We start from the raw sequence: 24,482 nt of genomic DNA on the forward strand, positions 1-24,482 counted from the left end.
CAAAATTTGCATATGATGTTACTATGGGAATCCAAAGAGATGACCAAAAGCATGTTTTACTCCAACTTGTTGAAGTACATAAAACATCCATGCTACATTTTACCTTACCTTAGGTGCCACACTCTCCCCTATATCATGCACAGATTTTATAATGTTGTATAACTTTCCTCAGTTTAATGATTTTCCTAAATTATTTATTTTTACAATGCATAATGTTTAAGTCTTTAGATGTTCATGTTAAAAGTTTCATGTTAATACCTTTGTGCTGCTGAGTCTCTGACAAATGAGTAATTGGGGTGCACATGAGCACAAGCGCAACATTTTTGAACTATAAATTAGTAAGACTCTTGAGAATACCCTCCAACACACACACATATGCGGTGCCTGTGAGTCTCTGGCATCAGCTCCACATAAGCTCTTGGCTTTGTAGATAAGCCCCAGCAGGCTGCTATTACAAAGGCGGCATCAGTAGGCTGAAGAGGCGAGAATTCACTCATTAAAGAGACTCTTCTACTTCATGTGCACGCCCTAAAAACAAACGTGGCAGCTTGGGTCTCAATTACACGCTTATGGTTGGGCTTTTGGGGGTCCATAATCGAATGACTATAAATTAAGCTTGGCAAGTCATATTTATTAAAAGAGACACTAGAGCACCACCTACTGGTGAATGTCCGCTAAGTGAACTCATCAGGCTGTTGCTCATAATCAAGATTTCTTTCTTTTAAGAGTAATTATGATAATGACGATGATAAAAAACACTAAGAAATGTGCAGTAATGGCAGCTCATGGCCAGTATGTATCAAGAGGACAGACACTGGGGCAAGAGTTTAACAGCAGCTGTGACGGATTAACAAACCCACCCACCCACAAACTGTATCTTCATACACTAGCAAGTTTTGGAATTGTCTTGGTGCGGCATTGCACATTCCTATGTTGCACACACTTGTGGCACACACGCACAGTACTCTGAGCCCTACTTGAGGTGAGGATTTCCCTTCACAGTACTCTTGGTTTCTATAGCAAAAACTACAAATGGGCATATACAGCAAACTTATGGTAAATATGGTTAAAAAAAAAAGTAATGAAAAATGGTTAATTAGCTCAGTCTTACACTTAAAGCATGACAGAAGCCTTAAACCTTTGATTAAAGTGAATTCAGTCTGTGAAATGAAAAACCCATATCAGAAAAGAAATTTATACAAAACCACATCACAATTATTGGCAGCCTTCCAATTAGTAGCAACATAACTGCAAAGGATCTTCTCCTGTAATACAGAACAAGGAATCTGAGACTTCCCCTCAATACAGAATCTCTCCAGATCCTCCAGGGTCTTAGGTCCTTTCTCCTCTTCTGCTCACCCCACAGGTTTTCACTGGGTTTAGCTCAGGGGACTAGGATGGCCATGTCAAAAGCAGAGGCAGCCAGATGTTTATTTAAAATGTCCAGGCACTTCATGAAGTCAATGATGCTACGTATCTTAACAAGGTTCTCAGGGTCTTTGGAGAATAAACAGCCTCCAAAAAACACAGGTCCTCCACCATACTTAACAGTGGGGCTTCGGTTATGTTTTAACTTCCACCCTTCTTTTAATACCAGATCCACCTTAGGTTCTTGCTAGAATGCTCTATTCTTATCTCATCTGACCATAGAACCCACTTCCAAACTTCCAGTGGCATCCCCGTGTTGATGAATGACTAAGGGAATTTGGCCTCTTTCACTTCATATTTAAATCTGTGAAAAGTCTTGGCTGACATTAAAAAAAACTATATATATATATATATATATTTTACCTGACCTTTAACCAATCTTGACTAAGGGTGCCCTAAATTATAAAACTTACTGAATGTTAGCCAATGAGTCCCACAAACACAGTATCACACAGGTAAAAGTGGAGGTAAGGGGAAGGTTTGAGTTGTGTCTTTAATTCAAAACTTTTTCACAGAGGAAATCATAGAAATAAAACATAAAAAGCATTTAAATAAAAAAAAAATCAACAGGTTGAAGAAAAATAGAAACAAAACACAGGAGCAGGTTTTTTGTTTGTAGCTGGACGTACAAGTTGCCACTGTTAAAATCGTGGCATGTGTACAATAGAGAAATAAAAAAGTATCACCATTTCTGTGAAACCTGTGTATGTATTTTCTTCAGTTTTCCATTTATTCTCCGTTACTCTCCGGCACAAGGGGTTGTGTTCTTGTCACATGAAATGCATCCCCCTTCGATGTCGGTCTTCATGATGAGGTGTTACTTTGGTTACTCAAATCAAGCCTCGATGAATTGAAAGAGGCTGCAACAATCCTGTGTGGACTTAAAAAGCAGAGCATGTAGCCTGTCTGGGTATAAAGTACAAAACAGTCCATAATTCTCCTTTCCATAATTTTCATTTTGTGTAGCAGTCGCGCAGGCTTCTCTCACTACTGCAGCTAATCCGAACAAAGAGGGCAACAATCATTTTAGTGATCCTCCAGATGACTGAACCCAGAACATCATAATACAAAAAAATAACCAACAAAAGACACACAGATAAAAACACAAATGTTTACTTGAAGAAGTGGACAAACGAACGAGTTAAAGGTGAAGTCCTGTATGATTCCAGCTCCAGAGCTGGCATTTTTACTCCTGACTGGACAGGATAGACCTGCAAACCTGACCAATCAGACAACAGATACAACTCTGAGGTAGATCGACGGCCAAGCTGACCTGGACATCAAAAGAAAACAGCCACACAACGGACACACATAAATCTGTTTAACTATCTGCGTTAAAGATCAAAGCCTCCTTTGGATCTGCTTTACGAGCCTTTGATTAGTTTATCAGTCCAATCTCTCTTTCTGCACGTTTTCCTTATTCTCAGACGCATCATGTCTGATTATACAGTTGAATAAAAACTTGATTAAAACAGTGCCAGGGTTGGCAAAAAAGGCACAATTTCCAAACTTACATATTAATAGCATACACCTGCATCTCAGCAATAGCCCACACCAATTACAATAATAATTTGAAGATCTTTGGTGGAAAGTATCTTAATTGCCTTAACATTAACATTTTTTATTGCCTTAGCTTAATTCATTTTCTCTGAGGGACTCTTACTTCAATTTAATACAGAACAGCTTAGTTCTTACTGATTCAGAAAGTTTGTATTTGCCCCCTTGTTCACAAACACTTAATTGTATGCTCTCCTTAACTGTCCTATCTGTATTCTCATGCTCCATTTTTAAGAGATTACAAATTTGATCTAAAGCCCCTGCTCTTTGTATTACTTGTTCTGATTGACAGCTGCAGCCCTTAATATTGCAATGAACTTGAGGGGTTACTGCTTTAATGGAATTGCAGAAAAAACCTGGGATTTATTTCTTAAATGATTGATTTGCTTATAAAAACTTTTGCATTTTTTACTCGTTTTGTACAGCTCTCACTTTCTATCTAAAGAAACATTGCACTTCTGCCTCTCGGTACGAGAAATCTCTACACACTGTGTAAAAACAAAAAGGAAAAAAACTGCCATAGAAAAAACATCATAATCTGCTCTCTGAAAACTATCAATAACGGCATCTGTCTCCCCTAAAGTCAATCCCTTCCCACTCCCGCCTCACCCCATACCGATATTCCACCCCCACCCATCATTTCGGCCCAGCCCAGCCCACCCAAACCCTCCTGACCCAAATATTCATGCCCCTCCCCCACCCATCCTCCCACTGGGATGCCACCCTCTCCCCTCCCCAAAAACAACAGCTTCACCTACATCTACCACATCAAGTTTGATTGAAAAGGCAAGAAGACTTTAAACGGGCGCATTCAGAGGAGAGCAGAACTAGACCATTCTGCCACACACTTTACAAGATCTCCAGCACGCCGTAAAGCTGCTTTGATTTGGAAAAAAAAACCCAAAAGAAAGCATTCTACTCACGTGTGAAACATCCGCTTTGACAGACAGGAGGGAAGACTGATACCCATCAAGCATTTCATCGTTTGATTCTAAAGCCCGCTCTACAGTATTTACAAGGCAAATTTCTTTAACTACGGACCAAAAAGGCAAAGTGCGGAAGACAAAAGCAAAAAGAAACCTCTCCATTGCTACTACCACAGCAAATTTTTTTTTTTGTTTTTTTTTTATCCTCATTTGTGTGTGTGTGTGTGTGTGTGTGTGTGTGTGTGTGTCTGAGAAACGGTCAGTAAAAACACTCTAAAAACCATACTAAAAAGTCCTCTCATGCATCTAAAGGTACTAGCACACTGCGTTTCTGTCTTGTATTCACAGACTTTGTCTGTGCCTTAGTCCTTGGTAAAAAATAAGCGTTTTGTCTTCGTCTCTTTTCCTTTCGTTAGCAAAATAAAACTCTGCTTCGCTCCTGTGTCTGTTGTCTCGGATGAATTGCATTGTTTTGGTTGCTGAAGCCATGTTGCACCTGTCGAGGGCCTCTGAGGTGGTTTGTGTTTGGTTGATTACACCATAGACTTGTTTTCTGGAACCTGTGCAAAAGTGTTGTTTCCTCTGTGATGTCACTTCCCGTCCAAAGAGGCCTGTAGTCATAGGAGCCCTCCTCTAAATCTGCCTCCAACTGCTCAACTGTAATTGAAAAAAAAAAAAATGCAATGTAGACACTAACCACAAACACAATGTTTATTTAGACTGTTTATTTAGCGGAGGGAGACTGGTGGGACACTGTGTCTTTATGGAGCCAGGTTACCCATCAGATTTTATTTCTAAAAACTAGTGAAACATTGTCTGATTATCAGAGTACAGTGCACTGCACTATAGACTGAGAAACGGGTGGCTTGTTGAAGCCTTCAGTACTTTATAGTACTCTCTTTGAAACGTACCCTTTTATTGCTTGCTAGGTTGGAACGGGTAAGTGGAGGGATCACTAGAGGTCACATCCTGGGGCTGCACACTGGGATCCTATAAAGATAAAGCACACATTTTAATAAATTAGTTATAACATTGATAAATGCTTTACAGCATTTATAAATGGCTTATAACAAGAGATGATAAAGCTTGGCAGTCTAAAAGCAATCAGGTTGAACCTGATGTGTTGTTAGGCTGGACGTACGGTACATGACAGATTTTGAAAACGAAGAGCATTGCTCACTTAATGTCAGTATTTTACAAAGTTCCCTTGTTGTGAGGAAGTGCACCCTAGACAATTAGAGGTTCTCACATAAATATTGGCTATGAAAAAGTACTCAAAACCTCAAATCTCACTTGTTATCATGTGATACAAACAAAGCTAACCTGCACCATATCTGTCTGTGCGATTATGCACACACAAGAAGGTTAGCAAAAACACAGACTGGGGATGGATATGTGGTTGAGATTACAAACTGGCAGCTGACTTGAAATTTTACAAAAATTTCCTTTCTTGCCTTGACATCTGGGTCCATCCATTATAGGGCCATTACAATCAGGAGATTTTGTTCATTTTATGCACGTATTAAAGTACAAGTCAAAAGTAGCCATATTGGCTCAAATAATTGCAATTAGGCAATTATGTAATAATGGTGACAGGCCTAATACATAAACATTATAAAAGCTTTAATTTGTCTGTGTTTAGTATGCAGGTCTTCTGTCTCTGCAGTCTGTTATACAAGCATACACATACCCTTCACCTTTTCCTTTCTACTAGCTCCATCATTGGATATTGCCAGAATCTAAAGATTGATTCGTTTCCCCTCTCACACTACCAGGCAGACTGCACCATTCAATGTTTCCCTACTGGAAAATAGTTTCACATTATGGAAATTTCTGGAAAAGGGGCAAAACCAGCCTAAAAATCATGCAGCATAGACCCAGCTTTAGTGTAGACAGAAAAACAGTAGTATGTAACAGTGGGACAAACCTCAGTGGCAATGGCGGCAGGTTGGATATGGGCATACTGAGGAATATATGCTCCTTGCATAGCTGTATTTGCCGGAATAAACTGTGAAAAAAAAAGCACATTAGTACATGACTATTAAAGCCAAATCTTAATAGTTTTAAGTTTATGGTGGGAACCATGTTGGCCCCTGATGTTCTTGTGGCTCTTACAGTTGCAGTGCCACCGAGAGAGAGATGGCCCATCTGCTGAGTCAGAGGAGCCAACATGGAGGACGGCTGTAGTGGCATGGGGTGCTCCATAGAGGGCGACAGTACAGCTCCCTGAAAAAGAGAAAGGGGGGGGCAAGAGAGCGAACAGAGTCAGGATCTTCTCGCTGAACCCAGCAAAAAGAAGCAGATAAAGTGAGAAGGAAAGAGGGGAAAAGGTCAGATGGCAGTGAAGTTTCGAGGGAAACCATCTGTTGAAGGAGAACAGACCGCATTTCCGTCTTCCTTTCATGTGAAGTCGCTGCAGGAGATGTCTAATTCACACCCGTCTCATGACCCACACGTGCGCACGCATATACACTCGCCCTCACACAGAATCCCAGATGCATGAAGCGGAAGTGGTATGTCTTGTGCAACACCTCTGGTGATTGATTTCAGAGGGGAGTAGGAATGAGAGAGAAGGGGTACAAGCAAGGACAATATAAGGCAAGAGAAAGTGAGAAAATGGTACTTTTCTCTTACCGGGTGCTGCATAATGTAAGGCTGATGTGTCATCCAGGAGGGATTCTGGACCTGCAATGACACAAATACACAAATCACAGATGAGAACAGATTTTAATCTGAAAGCTAAATACTCAGCAAGACAGGCACAAAAGACTAACTACATTGACGCAGCTGCTGTATCCTCCTCATCATGTTCCTGCAGCAGCAGAATACCTACTGTAACACAATGGCTACTGGGCCACTTGCCACAATCCACATATAATGCATAAACAGTCATAACCTTAATAACCACAGCCTAAAATATATTTTATACATATATATATTATATACATTAGGTGGTCACAAGTGGTTTATGTCGCCCCAAGTGTGTCTCTTGTGAGCGTCCTCAAGGTCACTTTGTTACATGTGGTCCTGTGTGCTGTCCAGCTTCTGACAAGAATATGCAAAAAGTATCTACTTAAAGTATTGCTGTTTTGTCTAAAATATAAAGTCTAGTTATAAGTTCACAAGTTTCTCTTCCACATTTTTGCATGATACTATGTGGAACAGGAACCAAATGCCACTAGGAAGAGCAGGGGGTTGGGAACCTTAGGCCACGGTGTCTGCAGGTGGTCCGAAGAATTTGTTGGAGCCAGTCGTTTAGATTGTTGCTTCACCCATAATTAATTTATATAAAGTCAAGAAAATGTCAACTTGCTTTGTTGCTTGTCACCTTGTTGCTTAACTGCAGCTACAAATAACCTACTCCCTTAAGAAATGACCGGTCGCCTCTCTCCTGCTAATGTGAATGCAGGGTAGGAGTAAAGCCACCAGGTCTGAAAAAAACAGTCAGCAGTGGAAATTAGGATGGTTGGAGGATGGAAGGGCAAGGTAAAGAGATCATACCGGGTAGGTGGAGACAGGTGAGATGTAGGGAGTCACAGCTGTCTGGGCCATTATCCTATTCCCCATGCTGTAGGGAGGGGCATAGTACCTGTCAGGGCAACAAAATCAACATGTTACGCTCAAATAGGCTCAGGTGTAACAAGTAACTATAGCAATTATATCATAATTCTTCCTTCAAAACAGTTTTTTTTTAATCTTTATAGTATTTTTATTTTCTACACACAAACTTACAAAAGACAGTTACAAATCTCAGAGAATATTTAAAGCATTTGGAGTGTTCAGTACTATCCAATAATAGGATATGACCTTAAAGCTATATGAAAAAAAAATTGTAATGCACTAAAATCTAGTCTAAAGTGGTACCAAGTTAAAGAACGATGGTTTTAGGGACACGATTTGGTGATACTTACCCATTCTGGAGGGCAGTCGCATTAGGGTCATAGGTCAATGTTATCCCACTCTGAATGGGAAAAAAAACAAACAAAAAACCCTTTAAAATTCTATACCCTGATGATATTACTTAGATTTGAATTTCTGATTTAATGTAATGCTTTTAAATCTCACTGTACATAGCTGTACCAATAAAAGCATCAAGTAATAACACGAAAAGGCAAACATTTGTATCATCTGGTGGCCAAATTAATTGGGGGGGGTGCATGTTACACGAAGATGAAGATTCTCAGTTTAGCCAGATAAGTTAAGCCCAAAGTCAAGCTTGGACATCTTCAGCTTTGGATTTAAGTAATCTGGCTGACTGAGGTGTCCTCCTTTGTGAAATGCCCTCTGATAAAATGTCTAATCCACTGCAAAACACACACACACACACACACCCCAACATGTACACCTACACATTGAAGCACAGAAGATGGACTTACTAGTCTCACCTCGGCGTCCCTTGTCCAGGTTCGTCCATTGGGAACATATTTAGTCTGACTCAGTCGCTTCTTCTGACCGCCATCAGCAAACTTACAGAGCAGTGGTTCTGATGTGCCTACACATGTATACACACAGAGAGGTTGAGTCTTTTATTTTTAACATAAGCTAAAATGAGAAAATAAGTATCAGATGTACAGTGACAAACAGAAAAGACAGAACAACACAACATTTAATTACCCAGCATTCCTGATGTGGACTTAATGAACTTCCCGTTAAAATGAGAGATCACAGCATCACACTTCTCTGTAGACTCCATTCTGAGAGATGGACAGGCAGAGGAGGAAAGAATGAGATGAGGAAAAATAAGAGATAACAAGCATTAGCACATACAATTCCCAAAGAAAATAAAAAATACAATCAAATAAATAATAAAATTAATAAAAAAAAATTTCTAGGTCAAATTATCATTGACTTGGTTCACATGCATGCATTGTTGCTTTAAAATGCACATATTTAAATAATCCAATTTATGCTTTGTCAGACAAAACACACATACTGACCGGGCAAAGCCCACACCCCGACTGACACCATGTGCGTCTCTGAGAATGCGGGTGGAGATGACCTGTCCAAAGGGCTTTAGGAGGTTCTCCAGCTCCTGCTCGTCCATGGACACTGGCAGGTTGGACAGGTACAGGTTGGTTGGGTCCTGCTCCTGTTGCTATAACAAATAAGACAGGTACATATTTATGTAGACGTTTGTGTAGACATGGAGACATTTATGTATGTTCAACAAGGCCTTTGCTCTGCTGTGGGGGGCCTTTTGTAGCTTTACTAACACAAAAGAGGGTTTAACTTTTTGACAAGCAAGACTTATCCTTTACGAAAAGGCTTTGGCCAACATGGTGGAATGACCCTCAGAGAATCACAGTTTTCTTTTTTTTCTCCTCTTTAATCCATATCTGTTTCACTGAAGGGAAAAATGACAGCTTCTGCATTCCTAGAGCAGAGCGTCAGGCTTAATTTGAGCTGCAGTGTGCCTGAGGCAAATCTGACATTCTTTCTCCATGAAGCAATTTGGTTTATAAGGGCACCCTGGATTTATGATCCTCAATAACCCTCTAGTTAACAAGGGGTCGTAGCCATGGCGATGAGCAAGGATTAACATACGGCCTTTGGCTGACTGTGGAAGGCTCCTCATTTGCCTGCTCTAGAGGCATCCACAGAAATGAAGGGGGCCAAGCAAAGAAAAAAAATTGCCATCATGTATGTGTCAGATGCTGTGACTCCCAACACACACACACACACACACACACACACACAAACACACACACACACGCATGCACATGCAACCATTAGTGTGGAAAAAGGAAAGCAGCAGAGCGGTGTGCCATAATAGAGAGGAAGCGCTGGAAAAGGAGAGCTGATGAATAATTGAGGGTGAATGCAGAAGCGTTCTGAGAGAGCTGGGAGGAGGTCACTGCAGTAAAAGGAAGGCTTTTGCAGTTGGATTATCACCCACCCACTTTTACACACACACACACACACACACACACACACACACACACACACACACCACGTGAATGTGTTGTGCAAAACAGTGAGTGAGATCAAGAGAGCTAGAGAGAGAGATAAAAAGAGATAAAGGGGTGAAAGAAAGGACACGCACACATTCACAGAGACCTGCTTTCAGATAAAACTCTTAGCCTTAACAAAAGACATCCATGTCATAAATGTAAGTCACCTTAAACGAAGGGAGTGATGCCATAGGTTGTGGTCTCACCTTGGCCATCTGAGCCTGAACGCCACTGCTCTTTAGCGCTGCCACAGCTTTCTGCGCCGACACTGGACTGTCAAAGTCCACAAAGCCATAACCTGAAGACAGGACACTCACTGTTATTATACATGAAGAGAATAATAATAAATCAGTAGGTGCTATAAAACACTGCACCCTAGAGCATTCATCAATATCTTGGTGAGGCAATCCATTAGATCATGCATGACAGCTGACCATTTGCTTAAGTGATGATACTGTAATTAATTATGTGTGCCTTTACCCCTTAATAACTTAATACAACAACATGATAATATATAACTTGTTAATGGCAACATTGGCCTTTGCTATACTAATATTGCAAAAGGTGGCAATATGCTAATGTGCTTTTAAATCAAGATATTCATGTAATGAAACAAATAATGCATTTCAGTTTTTATTCATGTTGCTTTAATCATTACTCTTTCACCAAAGCGTTTTAATATACTGCAAGGCATTTTGCAATTGCAATACATCGCAATGTAATCACAATATAGGTATTTCGTTCATAACTTGCAAGTTGCGAATAAAAGGCCTGCATGAAATCTGATGAAAGTTTGATGTCAGTATTGAAGAAATCCATTTCACAGACCTTTGCATTTGTTTGTGGTTTTGTCCAGGATAGCTTTTGTGGATACAATCTTTCCATACCTGCAGAGAAAGAGGAAGAAAGAGAGAGAGAGCGAGAGCGAGAGCAAGAGCAAGAGCGAGAGAGAGAGAGAGAGAGAGAGGGGAAGAGGAAGAGGAAGAGAATAAGTGAGATGATAAATGCATCCTCTGCTGACAGAGGCAGACTGTCTATGCATGTCATCTGTTAAATGGCATGAAAGAGCTAAAGGACTGCAAGACACAGCGCACAGATATGGCAACAGTGCCTGAGCCAGGACACATACACACAAAAAAACCTCACTTAAAGACTAGTTTAAAGGTGTATAACTCAGACACAAAAAAGTCTTTGTAAAAGAAATGTGGGAAGCCCTGTATAACTGCAATCCAGGTGCTTCAGAGGTCAATGAAGGTGTCAAAAGTAGGCTGGGACTGGGCTGATGGCATGTCCGAGTGAAGTCTGTTATTACTGCGCAGAGCTTTCAGAGTTCAAAGGAAGTCCTTCCACATTCACACTGCCAACCAAGAGGAAAAACAGCCCTTAGGCCTGTGTGCGTGTATGTGTGTGCGTGTGTGTGTCCTCCACCATGAGGCACTGAGTGAGTGATGACGAATGAGAGCAGGCGTGAGAGTGTCTCTCAACAAACCAGAGACAAATGCCTACAGCTGGAATATGCACAGGAGAAGTGTTCGTTCTTCTGTTCATTGCTGGAACAGCTGATTTATATCTAGTCTTTCCAGTTGAAGATTTAATACTCCTACAGAAAAGCCAACTATCAAACCAGCATTTGCATTTGCCTTTTAAACAACTCTTCACCACAGAGTCATTTGTAGGGGTTCATGTTTTAACATAGCAGCGTTTCTATGGTGTCACTGCAAAAGCTAGCACGCTGTATTTCCCTGTGATAATAATATACAAGAAAGTCACCGACTTTCTCATCGGTATTAACAGATATTTGCTTAAACACATATACTGGCATTGGATAGATGTTTAGATTTGACCGATATTTCAAACTAATTTGATGACGTAATTACTGAACTCTGGAAGAACAGAATGTTTAGGCAATGCTGGGTTATTGTGCTAAAATTTTACTGTATTTGAAACCCTCAAATAAACGATATATTTCTCTGTAATGCTAATCAAGGTAGATCTACATTCCGTAAAATGTCTATGTATCGGCTTCACTGTACACATGCATGATAAATATTAAGAACTGGCATCGGCCCACATTTCCCCGTATCAGAGCACCCGTATGTGCCAGAATCAATTTCTTTTAAAAATGAAAATGCCTCTTTAGGGAGTGGATGAGTCATTTCAGTTCCACAAAATTTTATTTTTTCGTCTAAGTGTTAATCATATTCCCCAAGCTATTCAAAGTTAGACTCTTTTCTCAAAGGCTTGGCCCACAGCACCCCTCCGATCTGCTGAACTGTAGAGTGGCTCGAATATCTGTGCAGTTATATTGAATAAAAGTCTGATTGGATATGCAGCATAAAGTAATCGCATGAGTTCTCTCACCGCTCTTCTACAAACATAAACAACATTCCTTGACAAGTCCCATGAAATGAGATGAGGGGAAAGGGGGGGAGGGAGCCAATGGGGTTTCACACACAGATCACATGACCCACCACCATGGAGGCCCACACAACCTTGGCCTTGACCCCCTCACTCTGGGGGAGAGGCCCCGTTTCCTGGCCCTGCTGCAGAATTCCGTTCAGCTATTCCCATTGCAACGGCATGTGTCTGCCTGCAGCATATCAAGGCAAATCTGGCGCTTAAGAAAAATTTTCAGCGCGTTACGCCTGCTGCTTATGCTTTAATAACCAATTAATGGCCTTAATTAACAGCTAAAGAGTAACATTCACAACACTTCTGATGATTAATGGTATAACTACACTGATATAACAAACCGTGCATGGATGTATCACCATTGCAAGGAATATAGTCAGGTTACCTATCCCTAATAATTATGTAATCTAACAAATAAACATGGATGATTCATTGAAATTTTATTTATTTTGTTTACCTGTGTAATAGAATAATGGGAGTAATTGTGACAGCCCTAGCTCTGAGGTAAGCCAAGAGTAACATGATGGAGCAGCATTTAAACTTCAAATGCACATTTGACCCCAGCAAACCCTTAAAGCCAGTATACAGACCAAACGGATTACAGCCCCTCCAAAGCTCACTTCTAGGAATCAATTTCAGGAATTACCATGGTGATGGCTGGACTCCCCAGAGCGGCCGAAGATAAATTAACTCACGACAGGAATGTCCGGACATCTCTCACACACTCACACACACACACACACACACTTTCCTCTTCTTTCACACACACGCACTCAAGCAAGGACATGTTGTAGCACAAAAGGATTTATGGGGTAAAAAGGTCAACGAGAACACATGAAATACTGAATATCAATACTAAGCATCAATCTGGCCTAATTGCAGCCGCCACCTTTCTCAGAGAGTCTCATCTATAAAGCTGCCAGTGTGCACAGAACGGTGGAAACAGAGTGGATAGCACTGCCAGACCAGACTTCAGATGTGGTTGCAGCTCCACTGTCCATATCTGTGAATTGTGCAGAATGAGTAAACACAGTATTGTACAAAGAGGCTCCAAAGCAAGAGCACATCACATCTCTTCAGAGACATACTGTGCTCAAGCCAACGTTAAAGAACTCCTCTGAGAAGTCACTTGGTAATTGGAGACAAGCAGCTGAAAAAATATTAGCTGAAATATCAGCTGAAGTATCAGTATATAAATCTAAATTTAGGGGGGGCAACACAGATATAAAATGATCTGCTTTGTAAGTACTAATTACACAACAAAAAGGAAGCGGAACTCTGATTGGAAACAATTAAAGGATAATTATCTCAAACAAAAAAATACTAACATTTATTATATGCCCAAAAATATGATATCAGATCAATTCAAAAGGTCGGGCAGTTTGCAGGGGAGAAATCTCAGCATGGTTCATGCTGTAGTAACGCTTTTTAACACACAGTAGTGTGTTTTAGCCCACAGTGAAAAGGGTCTATAAAGAAAACACAGAGCCGAGTCCTACAGCAGCACTCTTTTTTAACCAGGCTTTGTAAACACAGGCCCTGATCTCCACAACCAAACCCTTTTCTTTCCTTTTTTTTGTCGAACATTTGCTGAATCATGCCGGCTATATTCGCGCGGGCCTGTTTTCACCAGGGCCGCTGTTTTGAACCTGCTGAACACAAATAGATGCTGTTGCTGTGGGTTACATGCTTCAGTGGCTGCCCACGTGAGGCACTTGTGCAGAGCAGCCGAGGGGAGAGAGAGAGAGAAAGAAAGGGAGAGGGAGAGAGCGAGAGAGAGAGAGAGCGAGAGAGCGAGAGAGCGAGAGAGAGAGAGAGAGAGAGAGAGAGAGAGAGAGAGAGAGAAATGGACAGCGAGAGATTTGCTGTACTGAATATACACACACACACACACATATACACATACACACATATATATATATGATAAAAGGCTTTATAAAGGATTATAACGCAGCTTAATTCCAGCAGTCTTACTGATTCAAGCTGTTTCCAGCTGGCCAGATCTCTTTGTTGTACCAGTGTATTTCCTCCTGACAATCAGAACTTTCTGTACATTACCAGAAATATATCGATCTGTGACTAATAAGCCATGATCAGCACCATTTCTTTGTGACAGATGCTTGTGTACACTTACGGCTGGCAGAGTTTGACAAGGTCGTGGTCGGTGGTGGAGGGGGGTAACCCGCGGATGTAGAGGTTGGTTTTGCTGAGCTGTTCCCATCCGGTCGTGCTGCTGTTGCTGCTGCTATTATTCGTGCTGCTATTGGTGCTCGGGCTGGGCGGAGCCATCGGGAGAGTGGGCGGAGCAACTGGAGGCTGGAAGGGTAATGGAAAATATAACTGTCTTAATCATTTGGAATTTAACTTGAGTGATCCGTGAATAAAAAAAGAAAAAAGGGGTGCATGTGTTACATATGACTAAATGGAAACTGAGTTCACACCTTTAAATATGACGAAATAGAAAGAGTTTTGTGCACTTTTTGCACTTAGAAAGGAAGCCAAACAGTGGCTTCTACTCTAAGTGGCTTCTCTTTGAAGAATTTGGGCCAGAGCACACCAACCCCACAAACAGCAACAATCCAAGAGACAGCAGCTGGTTTAGAATTTTTAGAAAAGAACTGATAAACCAAATGACCCACTGTGAATAGGGGGAGAACATTCTGGAACAGTGTGAACGGAAGAGAACACTCTAGAACAGTGTGAACTAGAGGAGAACATTTTAAAGCAGGGGGTGCCCAATCTTTGTCTTGGGAGCCAAAGTGCAATTTCTGTGGTGGACAAAAAAAGGGATAAAAAAAAGACAAAGGAATATACTAATACAGACAGTAAGCAGGCTTTAAATTGATTTGTTTTTTTTTTCTTTACAGTTTTTTAACATTACACTATATTTTGTTACTAAAATACTTCAGAAATACACGTTTAAAGGGAAAATATGTTTGTTCTCTCACTGGGTTAGGCATGTCAAACTGGGGACCTTCCAGGCCAAAGTGCTGTGGAGACTAGTATTTACCCTCATCTAACGCTCTGAATTCAGATTATTTCTGAATCAGGTGTGTTAAATAAGGCAGTGTGCTGAATTCTGCAGTGTTTTGACCTGCGAGGACTGGAGCCTGACACATGTGGGTTAGGGGGTGGGATTAGGGTAACGTTCTGGTCGACCAAATCAAACAACCTTACAGGTCAACTCTGGCTATCCTAGAGTCTCCCAACAATTACGTAATGGTATGGCAAACCAACCAAAACATTGAGTATGCTGGTGTTTGTTGGCGAGTGGCTTTTTTTGTTTGTTTAAATCTTGTGTTACTAAATGTTCCCCTGTGCCTTCAACCATGAAAGACAGAGAGAATATTATAATTTCAGCGTTGATCTTTGTTCAGCTGAGATCACGTTCCAGTACGTAATGCACCCACAATGTCCTGAAATATGAACTGAAGGTGCTGTACATGAGCATCACTGCTCTTGCATGCTGAAACAGGCAAGTCATTTAATCATAATGGCCTTTCTTATTCTTCGGTGGTGGTTATCATGCTGGTGTTTTGATCCCCGAGTACAGGTTCGGCCAGCAGTGCTGCATGAGTTAACCTGCACCTATAGCTCCCTCCAGTCTAATCAGCTTGAACCACAGACCTTCCATTCAACTCCACACCAGCAGGCCTGCAAGCCTGAGCCAGCCCATCAGCTCTCATATCTGTCCAATCTACCACTGTACCATGGCAGAGTACTGGATGATTATTTCACTGAGCAAAGCTGCAGTCAGCTGTGAAAAATGAACTATATAAATTCCATACACCACAGAGAAGTTATTCTAGCTGCTTTTCTTATATGATGCTTTTAAGAGAGTGCAGAGAGTTCAAGAAAGCTTTATATTGCTCTTAAGGTAACACTATACTATGCTTATTCCTAGAGCTAGGGAGCGTCAAAAATTCTCCAAAGCCCATAGGCAGCCTTGCGCTAACTTGCAGTGTTGCAGTGCTCTAGAAATCATTATTGCCAAGGCTGGCATTTCTGTCTATTGAATTTTACTGAATATACTGCAGTGTCTGAAACTCTACCAATGAATAAAACGCCCAACACGGTCATTTCCGACTTAAGCAAAAAGCCTGTCTTTCTTCATGAAGAGTTCACCTGTTTCCTTTATGCGACTCACCTAACCACAATTACACAGATATTCAGAAGAGAACATGCAGAAAACATTTCGGTAATGAATGACTAAATTTCATGACCAGAAACATTTGTGCCATTTTAAAAAGACTGACAACAAAAAAGTAGGGATTAGTGAAGCACGAAAATGAATATTCTTGGCCAAAACTGAAACCAAAAATCAAGCCACAACCGTCTGAAAACCAAAACTGAAAGAAAGTTTAGCTTTTTTTTTAATATTGGGTTTTATTTCTACATTTGAATAAATGTTCTTAACATAAAAAACTACAAGTGTGACAAAGAAAATACACAAAGGACAAATGTGAGTTGACAATAAATTAAAATATAATAACCTTCCTAAAATTATTACAGCATGTAGACTATAGAAAATGCCTATAAAATCCAATGTCCTCGACAACAGAGAACATATGGTCATCCAGGGCAATAATTAATACTTTGCACTTTGGTACTGCTGTTTGTCAACTTTTCATCATTTAAAAACTGTAGCTACAGATAGTGTCTGCATGCTAGCAAGGACTTTTCTTTCTGCCTCATGTCAAGTGCTATCAAACCTGTAGTGGAGACGTTCTTGAGCGTCACACCCTCTCTTGATACTCGGCATGAACAGAGATTATAAACTGCTTGTCTAATGTCCCTCATAGACACCGCAGAATAGCTCCACACTGCAGGCTTTCCCCCCACTGTTTATCTGCTGCCGTACAAACTGTTTGAATGTATCTGGGCTGAACAGCACAGGAGCACAAAGGGAAAAACAGTGTTTTTAATGACTGTTTCTCATTTTCATTCTCATTCAAGTGATTTGTTAAGTGTTAGATTTTAACACTTTGTTGTATATTGTTTTTTCTATTTCAGTCGAAATGAAAAAGTGCCAGCAGATTTGCTGGTGCGTTCCCAGTTGGGATGTACAATGGAATCATACTGGCATCTGCAAATATTTGCTTTAAAAAAAAAAAAAATCAGCATCAGACAGTTGTTTAGAATTGACTATGATTTCAACCTGATTTTTGATGATTTACTTATGGTACTCTGAAAGAGCAGAATGTGTAGGTGACACTGGGTTACTGTGCCAAAACACCTGCTCTTTTTTTTTATTTTGCTGACTTTGTAACCTTAATCATACAAGTACATTTTTTGTAACGCTAATCCAGAAAAATTTTGTCCCAATTTATATATTTTATAAAATGTATATGCACTGGTATCGGCACATGAATATGCACATGAAAAATATAGACGTCAGCGTCGACCCACAACTCCCATTCAGAAGGTTTCAAGCTTCCACACATCTACCAAAAGAAGCTGAACACTCCATTGCAAAGCCGTGAGACAACATCGGGTCATTCCAGGTAAGTAAAAGGTACGACAGAGTTTTGGGCCCAAACGCAGCGTAATTTTGTTTTCATACTGTCTACATAGCCAAATGAAAGGAAATGAATCACTTTTTCATCAGGATGTGCCTGTCTATTCTTAACCAAACCGCTGGGCCAAATATTTGGACTACAATGAGACTATTTCAGTTGGACTTCATGGCAGAGCCTAGTCATGCCTCGGCATCCGTCAAACTGCAAAAACATCTCCTCCTGACCACTAAACTCATTTACACCGGAGTCTAGCCGGAATGACTAATGCAGAATTGAGAGTCGGTGTGAACGAAGGCATTGGCTGGAAAAGAGGGAAAGGAATGTTCCTCTGGAAAGGTCACATGGCGCTGCAGTGTGCCGGGATACAGGAAGAGCAGGCCTCCCGCCCACCGCAGACTGCAGCCACCACGGCCCACATCATTGACTCACTTCCTGTTTCTGACTCATTCATTAAAACAGCTCCCATTCCACTCGCCCCTCTCAGCACTTGCACAAAATGGCTGCCTATAAAACATCCAGTCAGACGGTTAAATAATAAGAACATAATAAAAGGACAGAAAACATAGACAAGCCCAATGGCATGAGATATAAAGCTGTGTAAGACCCTACACCACTTGCTCTATGCTAAGAATAACAGCTGTTCCTAGAAAGCAATTAGAGTGAACTCCAGCTGTGCATGCTGGGCTGTACGTTTGGTCTGTGCATGTATGCGTGTATGTACTACAGTGCTATAAAACACCACCCCTCAACAGTTCTGCAGGGGTGAGTGTCCTCCTGCTCCCTGACATACTGACCCATTTTTGCTTGAACGATTTGTGCACTCACTCTCGCACGCACTTGCGCAATCAGGTGAATCTGGATGTGGTGCCCTAAGCTCATTAGCGCCTGTCAATTAATCAACCGAGGCGGGCTAGCAGAGCCATGTGTTTCAGCTCAGCATGAAAGGACCAGGAGAAAGGACCTGGAGAACACATGGATCTTCAAAGGCCACTGCTGCTGTGGAGCACACTGAAAGGTACTGAGCTGAAGCCACTGATTTAATTCTGAAAGATAACCACGGGGACTGCAATTACTTTAACAACAGAGCAGGAAAGAGGACTGCTTTAATGGCAAACCTGTTTCAGAGCAGTTCTGTCACTCTCGGTTTCTCTTTCTACCTACAGTTTCTGCATAAAGTGTACAAGGGCCTGTTTCCCTGCATGTGTTAAAAAGCATAACGAATACATTGGCAAGCTATGAATGATGGAAGTGAAAGGATGCAAGAAGAGAAAGAGGGAGAGAGAAAGATGGTAAGATTGGGCGCAGGCGCAAGGCAAGAGAGGGGGAGATCAGATTCAATTTCCGGGCCATCTTTCAAGCGTTGGCGTGTCCCCTGGGTCCCGTGCTATGTGCTGCAGTCATCCTGCGACATATGGTTCCTATAAACTGTGAAATCCTGGGGTCCTGTTAACCTCTGCTACTTCTGTTACACCACGTGAGCTACAAAATGTGCGAACAGATGCAAATGTGGATGTGCAGGTGTATAAATACGCATCTTATTACACGTACAGCTTCACAGCTGTATGACTACACAATAGCAAAGTTAACACTCACAATCAGACTGAAATACCTTAATCTCCAGTTCCTTGCCAACATAAGCAGATCTTGGACAGAATCACGAACAAAAATCAGTCTTGACTTGCTGCCCTCTTTTGACCTTCTCTTTATCAAGCCACACCCAGTAATTCCCTTCCCTACCAACTGCTGTAAGATACTGTAGAGGCTGATGAATATTCATGACCCAGAGGTTTACTGCACACACCCAAGGCTCTCCTGACAGAAGTTGCCATGGGAAACTCAGCTCACATCCTTGCCTTTCACTTCTCATTAAAGGGACTGTGACAAAACTGTTGCCAAATCAAATCCTGAAATGGCCACCAGTCATGTTAATGAGGCACTTAAGAGAAATATCATTACAAATTGGCTCGACAGGGCTAGGAGGCATTAATCTCGTTAAAAAAGGCCCCTCAATTACAACTGCAGATACATTATGCAGATACATTACGCGTATTATAGGATTGTAAAGTCACACACAAACGACCAGCCCTAACAAAATAAAAAGCCAAATTTCAACTACTTTACAAAACAAGGGGTTTCATTCGAATTGCATTTAACTGCAGTTTGACTCTATGAGAGACATGTTTGCCGAATAACTGAATGAAAAGCAAAGCACGTTACAAAATGAGCCGAAAATGATGAATATTCATATTAGAACCCCAAAACAGTCTCTAGGCCTAACGTTAGTTGAGGGCACGACGAAACGAAATAAAAACTAAAAACTGCGTCTTAAACGATTAAACGGTTTTTAGTCGATGTGTTTCTAAGCGCTGATAACTAAAAATAAACGTAACTCAATCATTGCCTCAGCCTGAAAGAGCCTGAGTACATTTAACGTGACCGGTCTGTCATGTAACCCAGTAGCCTCCTGGACAATAGCATCGCACCTCAGTGGGGGCTGTATGCTCTACCCTTTAGCTAACGTTAACGTTACTAACCTGTTTTCGGTAAGGGGGCCTTACGGGGTTGGCGGTGTTCGCAAAGATCATCCTTAATTCCCTTGTCCTCGACTCAACGCTCAACCAACGAATATCTCCGTGACAAAATACGACAGTGTACTAGGCTACAGTAGAAGTGTAAATTTTCCACATTGCACTCTTCTGGCGTCGACTTTCAGTCACCCACGAGTTCACTGAGTATTCAAAAAGAAACGACGTTTCCACTGCTAGTGCTCTTCGGATAAAATGACCGTGTCCACGGCTTTATTCCCACCTCGGCTCGTCCAACCAGTTTCGGTAAAACCGCCCGCTTTCATTGATCTTAGCTCAGTCGCCCGCAGCAAAGACCCACCTACTGTGGAACATCCCGTGCTTCGTCCCATCTGTGGGGGAGCTCGGGACGTCTCATAACCATACCACCTTATTTTTTGCCTACTTACATGAGTTATCGGTAAACACTTTGGTATAAATACTCCATATTTTTGTTAACAGGTAAAGCAATGGTAAACGAACAGACTAAACCCTGTTTGTAAATCGAAGGTTAAACGCCCCCCCCTACAACGCGCTTTTGGTTGCTTCCTACACGCATACCACACATTCCACAACCTAACCATCAGATCCCGTCTACAATATAGCCATAGAAATGTGGCAGAGGCCACCAGGACAGTTCCATCCCTGGGTGTAATATAGCCTATTGTACTTTAAACTGAGGTGAAATTAATATTTAAAAGTTGTGTAACCATGTTACACTGTAAACAGGCTTAAATACACTCAGCTTGCTCACTGACCGTAACAAAAAGGAATGCATAACAGCGGCATCAGATGTCGTGAGCAGGCCTTATGACTAAAAACCTCAGAAACCAAACAGACTGAGCTAAAACCATTTCGTGCCAGAGTGGTGTGAACTGCTCCTGGGTCAGAGATAATTAGTCTGCGACCAAATGCCACCCTCCCAGGGACTGCCCAGGGCCTGTCTTATCTGTCTATTCAAATGATAATGTGCTGCTGTAATCATGTTTCACACCTTCCTTTCAGACTGAATGAAGATTTAACAGTCTGAATTTTTCAACTGTGTTTTGAATTGGTTGTGACAGAATTCATCCTGTAAGGCACTAGAAATACTCCCATGTTGTTAGAGGCTAGATTAGTGTTTTAGCTTTAATGTAAGTTGCCACAAGTCATTATTCATTATTTTTGGCTTGAGCTATGGTTTAATTTGACTTAGCAATGTACTCTTGTGTAGTAACATGGCAGTGTGCTTCTCAGATCATTCAGGGCAAGCATTTTTCATAAGATGGAAAAACAGTTTTTCTTGTAATAAAATTGTGGTTGTTAAAGTCAACAAGAATTGGAAAATGCATTTTTCTTCCATATGCTGACATTTGTCTGAGTGATCACAGTATTATGGAGAGTCTCTGGACTAGCTCAGTGTTTTTGCTCAAAGATAGGCTGGTAGGGGTGGATGGAAGTGAAGGCGAAACATGATACTATTGGTTAATATTATTGTTCCCACCCACTGGTGCATGGTGATGTAATCAAAACTCAGGAGACATATATGAGGCAGGCAAAAGTCATTTAATCTTGACTTAAAAACATTTTAAGTCATTTTACTTATTTTAAATGATAAGATCAAAAAATAGTAGTTTTTCTTTTAAATTAGTTGAAACATTGAATCGTAGCTTAATATGACCAAAGGCATGAACTAACAAGATAAAAAAAGATCTATTTGATTTCAGGTTGCCTTTAACTGCAGTGAACACTTGCAGGCACATACATAAATGAATGTGTGCATGCATGCACACATATAAATACAGTGCTGTCAGGATGATTACTTCATGCTGACTGCCAGTGATGGTCCCAGTGGTAGAGCATATGTAGTTCTCTTTTCATGAAGGGCGGAGTGTAGTAGGGCACCTGCAGTTACAGGCTAGGAGTGAGATAGGGGAGGCAAGGTGTCAGAGCCAGAGCTGTACTGACCTTGTTTGTGTAATTGGAGAACGGATGTTGAATATATTTTTGTGTATGTCTGCGTATGTGTGTAGGCACATTTTCCTGCATTGTGCTGTTGAAAGCAGCTCTCAGCACTGCAGAGCTACTGTATGAGTGTGCAAAGTCAAAATTCTAACAATATAGCACAAGCAGATCAAAACCAGAGATGTGTCAAAAGAACACAGGCTGCTAAGGACCACAGTCAAAAGAGAAAAAAGGAAAAGCTCTTGCAGTTTTGTGGCAACCACAGCTACAAGTACCTCAAACCGCTTTCACCACAGCACTGTTGTCAGAAAAGCAATAAAAACATATTGGCTCTGGCATTTAATGCTAATTAACTTACTGACAGTAAACAGGTTTAGCCTGAAAGCCTACAGACTACAGCAAAACAAATTTACATAAATAGGCAAAATTAAAATCTGCAGGGAAATAACATAAACATAGAAGCACAAATGCAAATATCCAAACAAACTAAACCCCAACACTGCAAATATTCAAATCATGTTACCCTTTACTTATAACTAATTAACTGTGATACTTTTCCTAAAATCTAATAAATCTTATCTTACTAGTAAGCACTTCACTACGATTATGTTGCTACTTCTCTTTTTTAAGCCTTCACACATTGAAGTAAAGGTGAAAACATTACTCATCATTTGAGAATCATAACAAATTTTCCTTCCATACCGTGACATATTTCCATGTGAAACATGCTATTATGTAGGGTGTCTAAGCTAGCTCAGCGCTTTATATCAATGATAGGTGAGGGTGGTTAGAGGGGGAGGTGGCACATGATATTATTAGTTCATATTGTTTTTTCCCTCCTCCTGGTGCTGAGTGATGTACCCAAAAATGAGAAGATGCATTGCATTTTAGTTATTATATTTTATGGAAGCCCATTTTTGCCAAAGTTAAAATAATGGCATGTTTTCTCAGCATTGTGACTTATATATTTAGTATTATACATATATTTCTATATATGTGACTTATAATGACTTATTTTGTCAAAATATTGACTTACTATGTTGCAGTAATTACTTATTTTTTGTATTATATTTATATTGACATACTCTGTTGAAGTAATGACTTAGTATGTCAAAATAATCACTTATGGGTGGATTGCAACAAAAAGATTACATTTAAACTCAGATTTAATCAAGGTTTACTAATTAATTCAGTTGCACCAAACTTTAAACCTAGTTTAAAAATAATCAGTTTACATTTAACCTATCGTTCTAATCCAGGAATGAGTGTTATGGCAATTCTAGTTTAAATGACTTATTTTCTCAAACTTTTGACTTCATCTCTTGTAATTTTGAAATGATTTAGTAGCTCATAATGAGAATTATCATCCCAAAATAATTGCTTACTTTTAAAAAAAAAGTGATTCTGAGAAACTAAGTCAAATTTTCAAAAAAAGGCATTAGTTTGAGATAAAATATCAATATATTGAGAACATGTTATTTTTTGAAATATTAAGTTAACATTTCAAGAAATGAGTCATCATTTTGAGATATAAAAGCAATATTTCAAGAAACTAAGTCAATATTTTAAATATTAAGTAAATAATTTGAGGAAATAAGTGAGGGAAATATTATTTTGAGGTACCAAATCAAATTGCTTATGCACCGCTGCCAGAAATAGAGAAGGAGGGGAAAAAAAAACACAAAACAAACTTTCTAGCAAGAATAAGTTTCCATACATTCTGATGGAACAAGAATAATTTTGTGTTTAAAATGAGACGATATGGTACTTAATATGACCAGGGACATGAGCTAACAGGGTAAAAAAGGTCAATTTTGATAAGGTTGATTTTAATGCCTTAACATGGGCTCTGAATAGCATAATAAAGGGCTCGAGACACTTAAAAAATGACTTGACCAAACTATGCTTACATAATATTAGTCTTTTGCAATAAATTCTGATACAAAAGCTCTTATTTAACCTTTTCAGTGTCACTGTGGAAGGCCCTTATTGATTGAACTGGACATGAGAGGTCAAACGAGAATGAAGACACACAGTCTATCTGGCAGAAGGCACAAAAGTCAATAGGTCAACAGAGGGGAGTGCAGGATACAGAGGCAGAGATGGTGAGGGAGGACAGGGAATGGAGAGATTCAGGATGAGAAGGTGAAAGAGAGGAATGAGGAAGAGAAAGAGTGAGAG

The 24,482-nt window shown here is 40.5% G+C and overlaps 1 protein-coding gene across 4 annotated transcripts; it reads right to left on the reverse strand.

Annotated features, from left to right (window-relative positions):
* Positions 1-1,895: 1,895 nt before the first annotated feature.
* rbms1a (RNA binding motif, single stranded interacting protein 1a) lies at positions 1,896-20,748 on the reverse strand. Of its 4 annotated transcripts, none has more exons than XM_036586497.1 (14): positions 20,328-20,748; positions 14,409-14,590; positions 10,691-10,749; positions 10,030-10,160; positions 8,849-9,006; positions 8,526-8,605; positions 8,297-8,403; positions 7,823-7,872; positions 7,413-7,500; positions 6,546-6,596; positions 6,027-6,137; positions 5,839-5,919; positions 4,823-4,901; positions 1,896-4,568 (listed from the first exon to the last, which is right to left on the reverse strand). In XM_036586497.1, exons 1-13 carry the CDS (start codon positions 20,376-20,378, stop codon positions 4,827-4,829), a joined length of 1,224 nt encoding a protein of 407 aa, XP_036442390.1. In that variant the 5' UTR covers positions 20,379-20,748; the 3' UTR covers positions 1,896-4,568; positions 4,823-4,826. The 4 variants fall into 4 exon arrangements, with proteins under 4 accessions (XP_036442390.1, XP_036442393.1, XP_036442389.1 ...); XM_036586500.1 differs by having other exon boundaries at positions 10,069-10,160; positions 20,328-20,732; XM_036586496.1 differs by having other exon boundaries at positions 8,288-8,403; positions 20,328-20,731.
* Between the last annotated feature and the right edge of the window lie 3,734 nt (positions 20,749-24,482).

The sequence above is a fragment of the Colossoma macropomum genome, unplaced genomic scaffold (assembly GCF_904425465.1).
Source record: "Colossoma macropomum unplaced genomic scaffold, Colossoma_macropomum, whole genome shotgun sequence".
In the NCBI taxonomy this organism is placed as follows: Eukaryota; Metazoa; Chordata; class Actinopteri; order Characiformes; family Serrasalmidae; genus Colossoma; species Colossoma macropomum.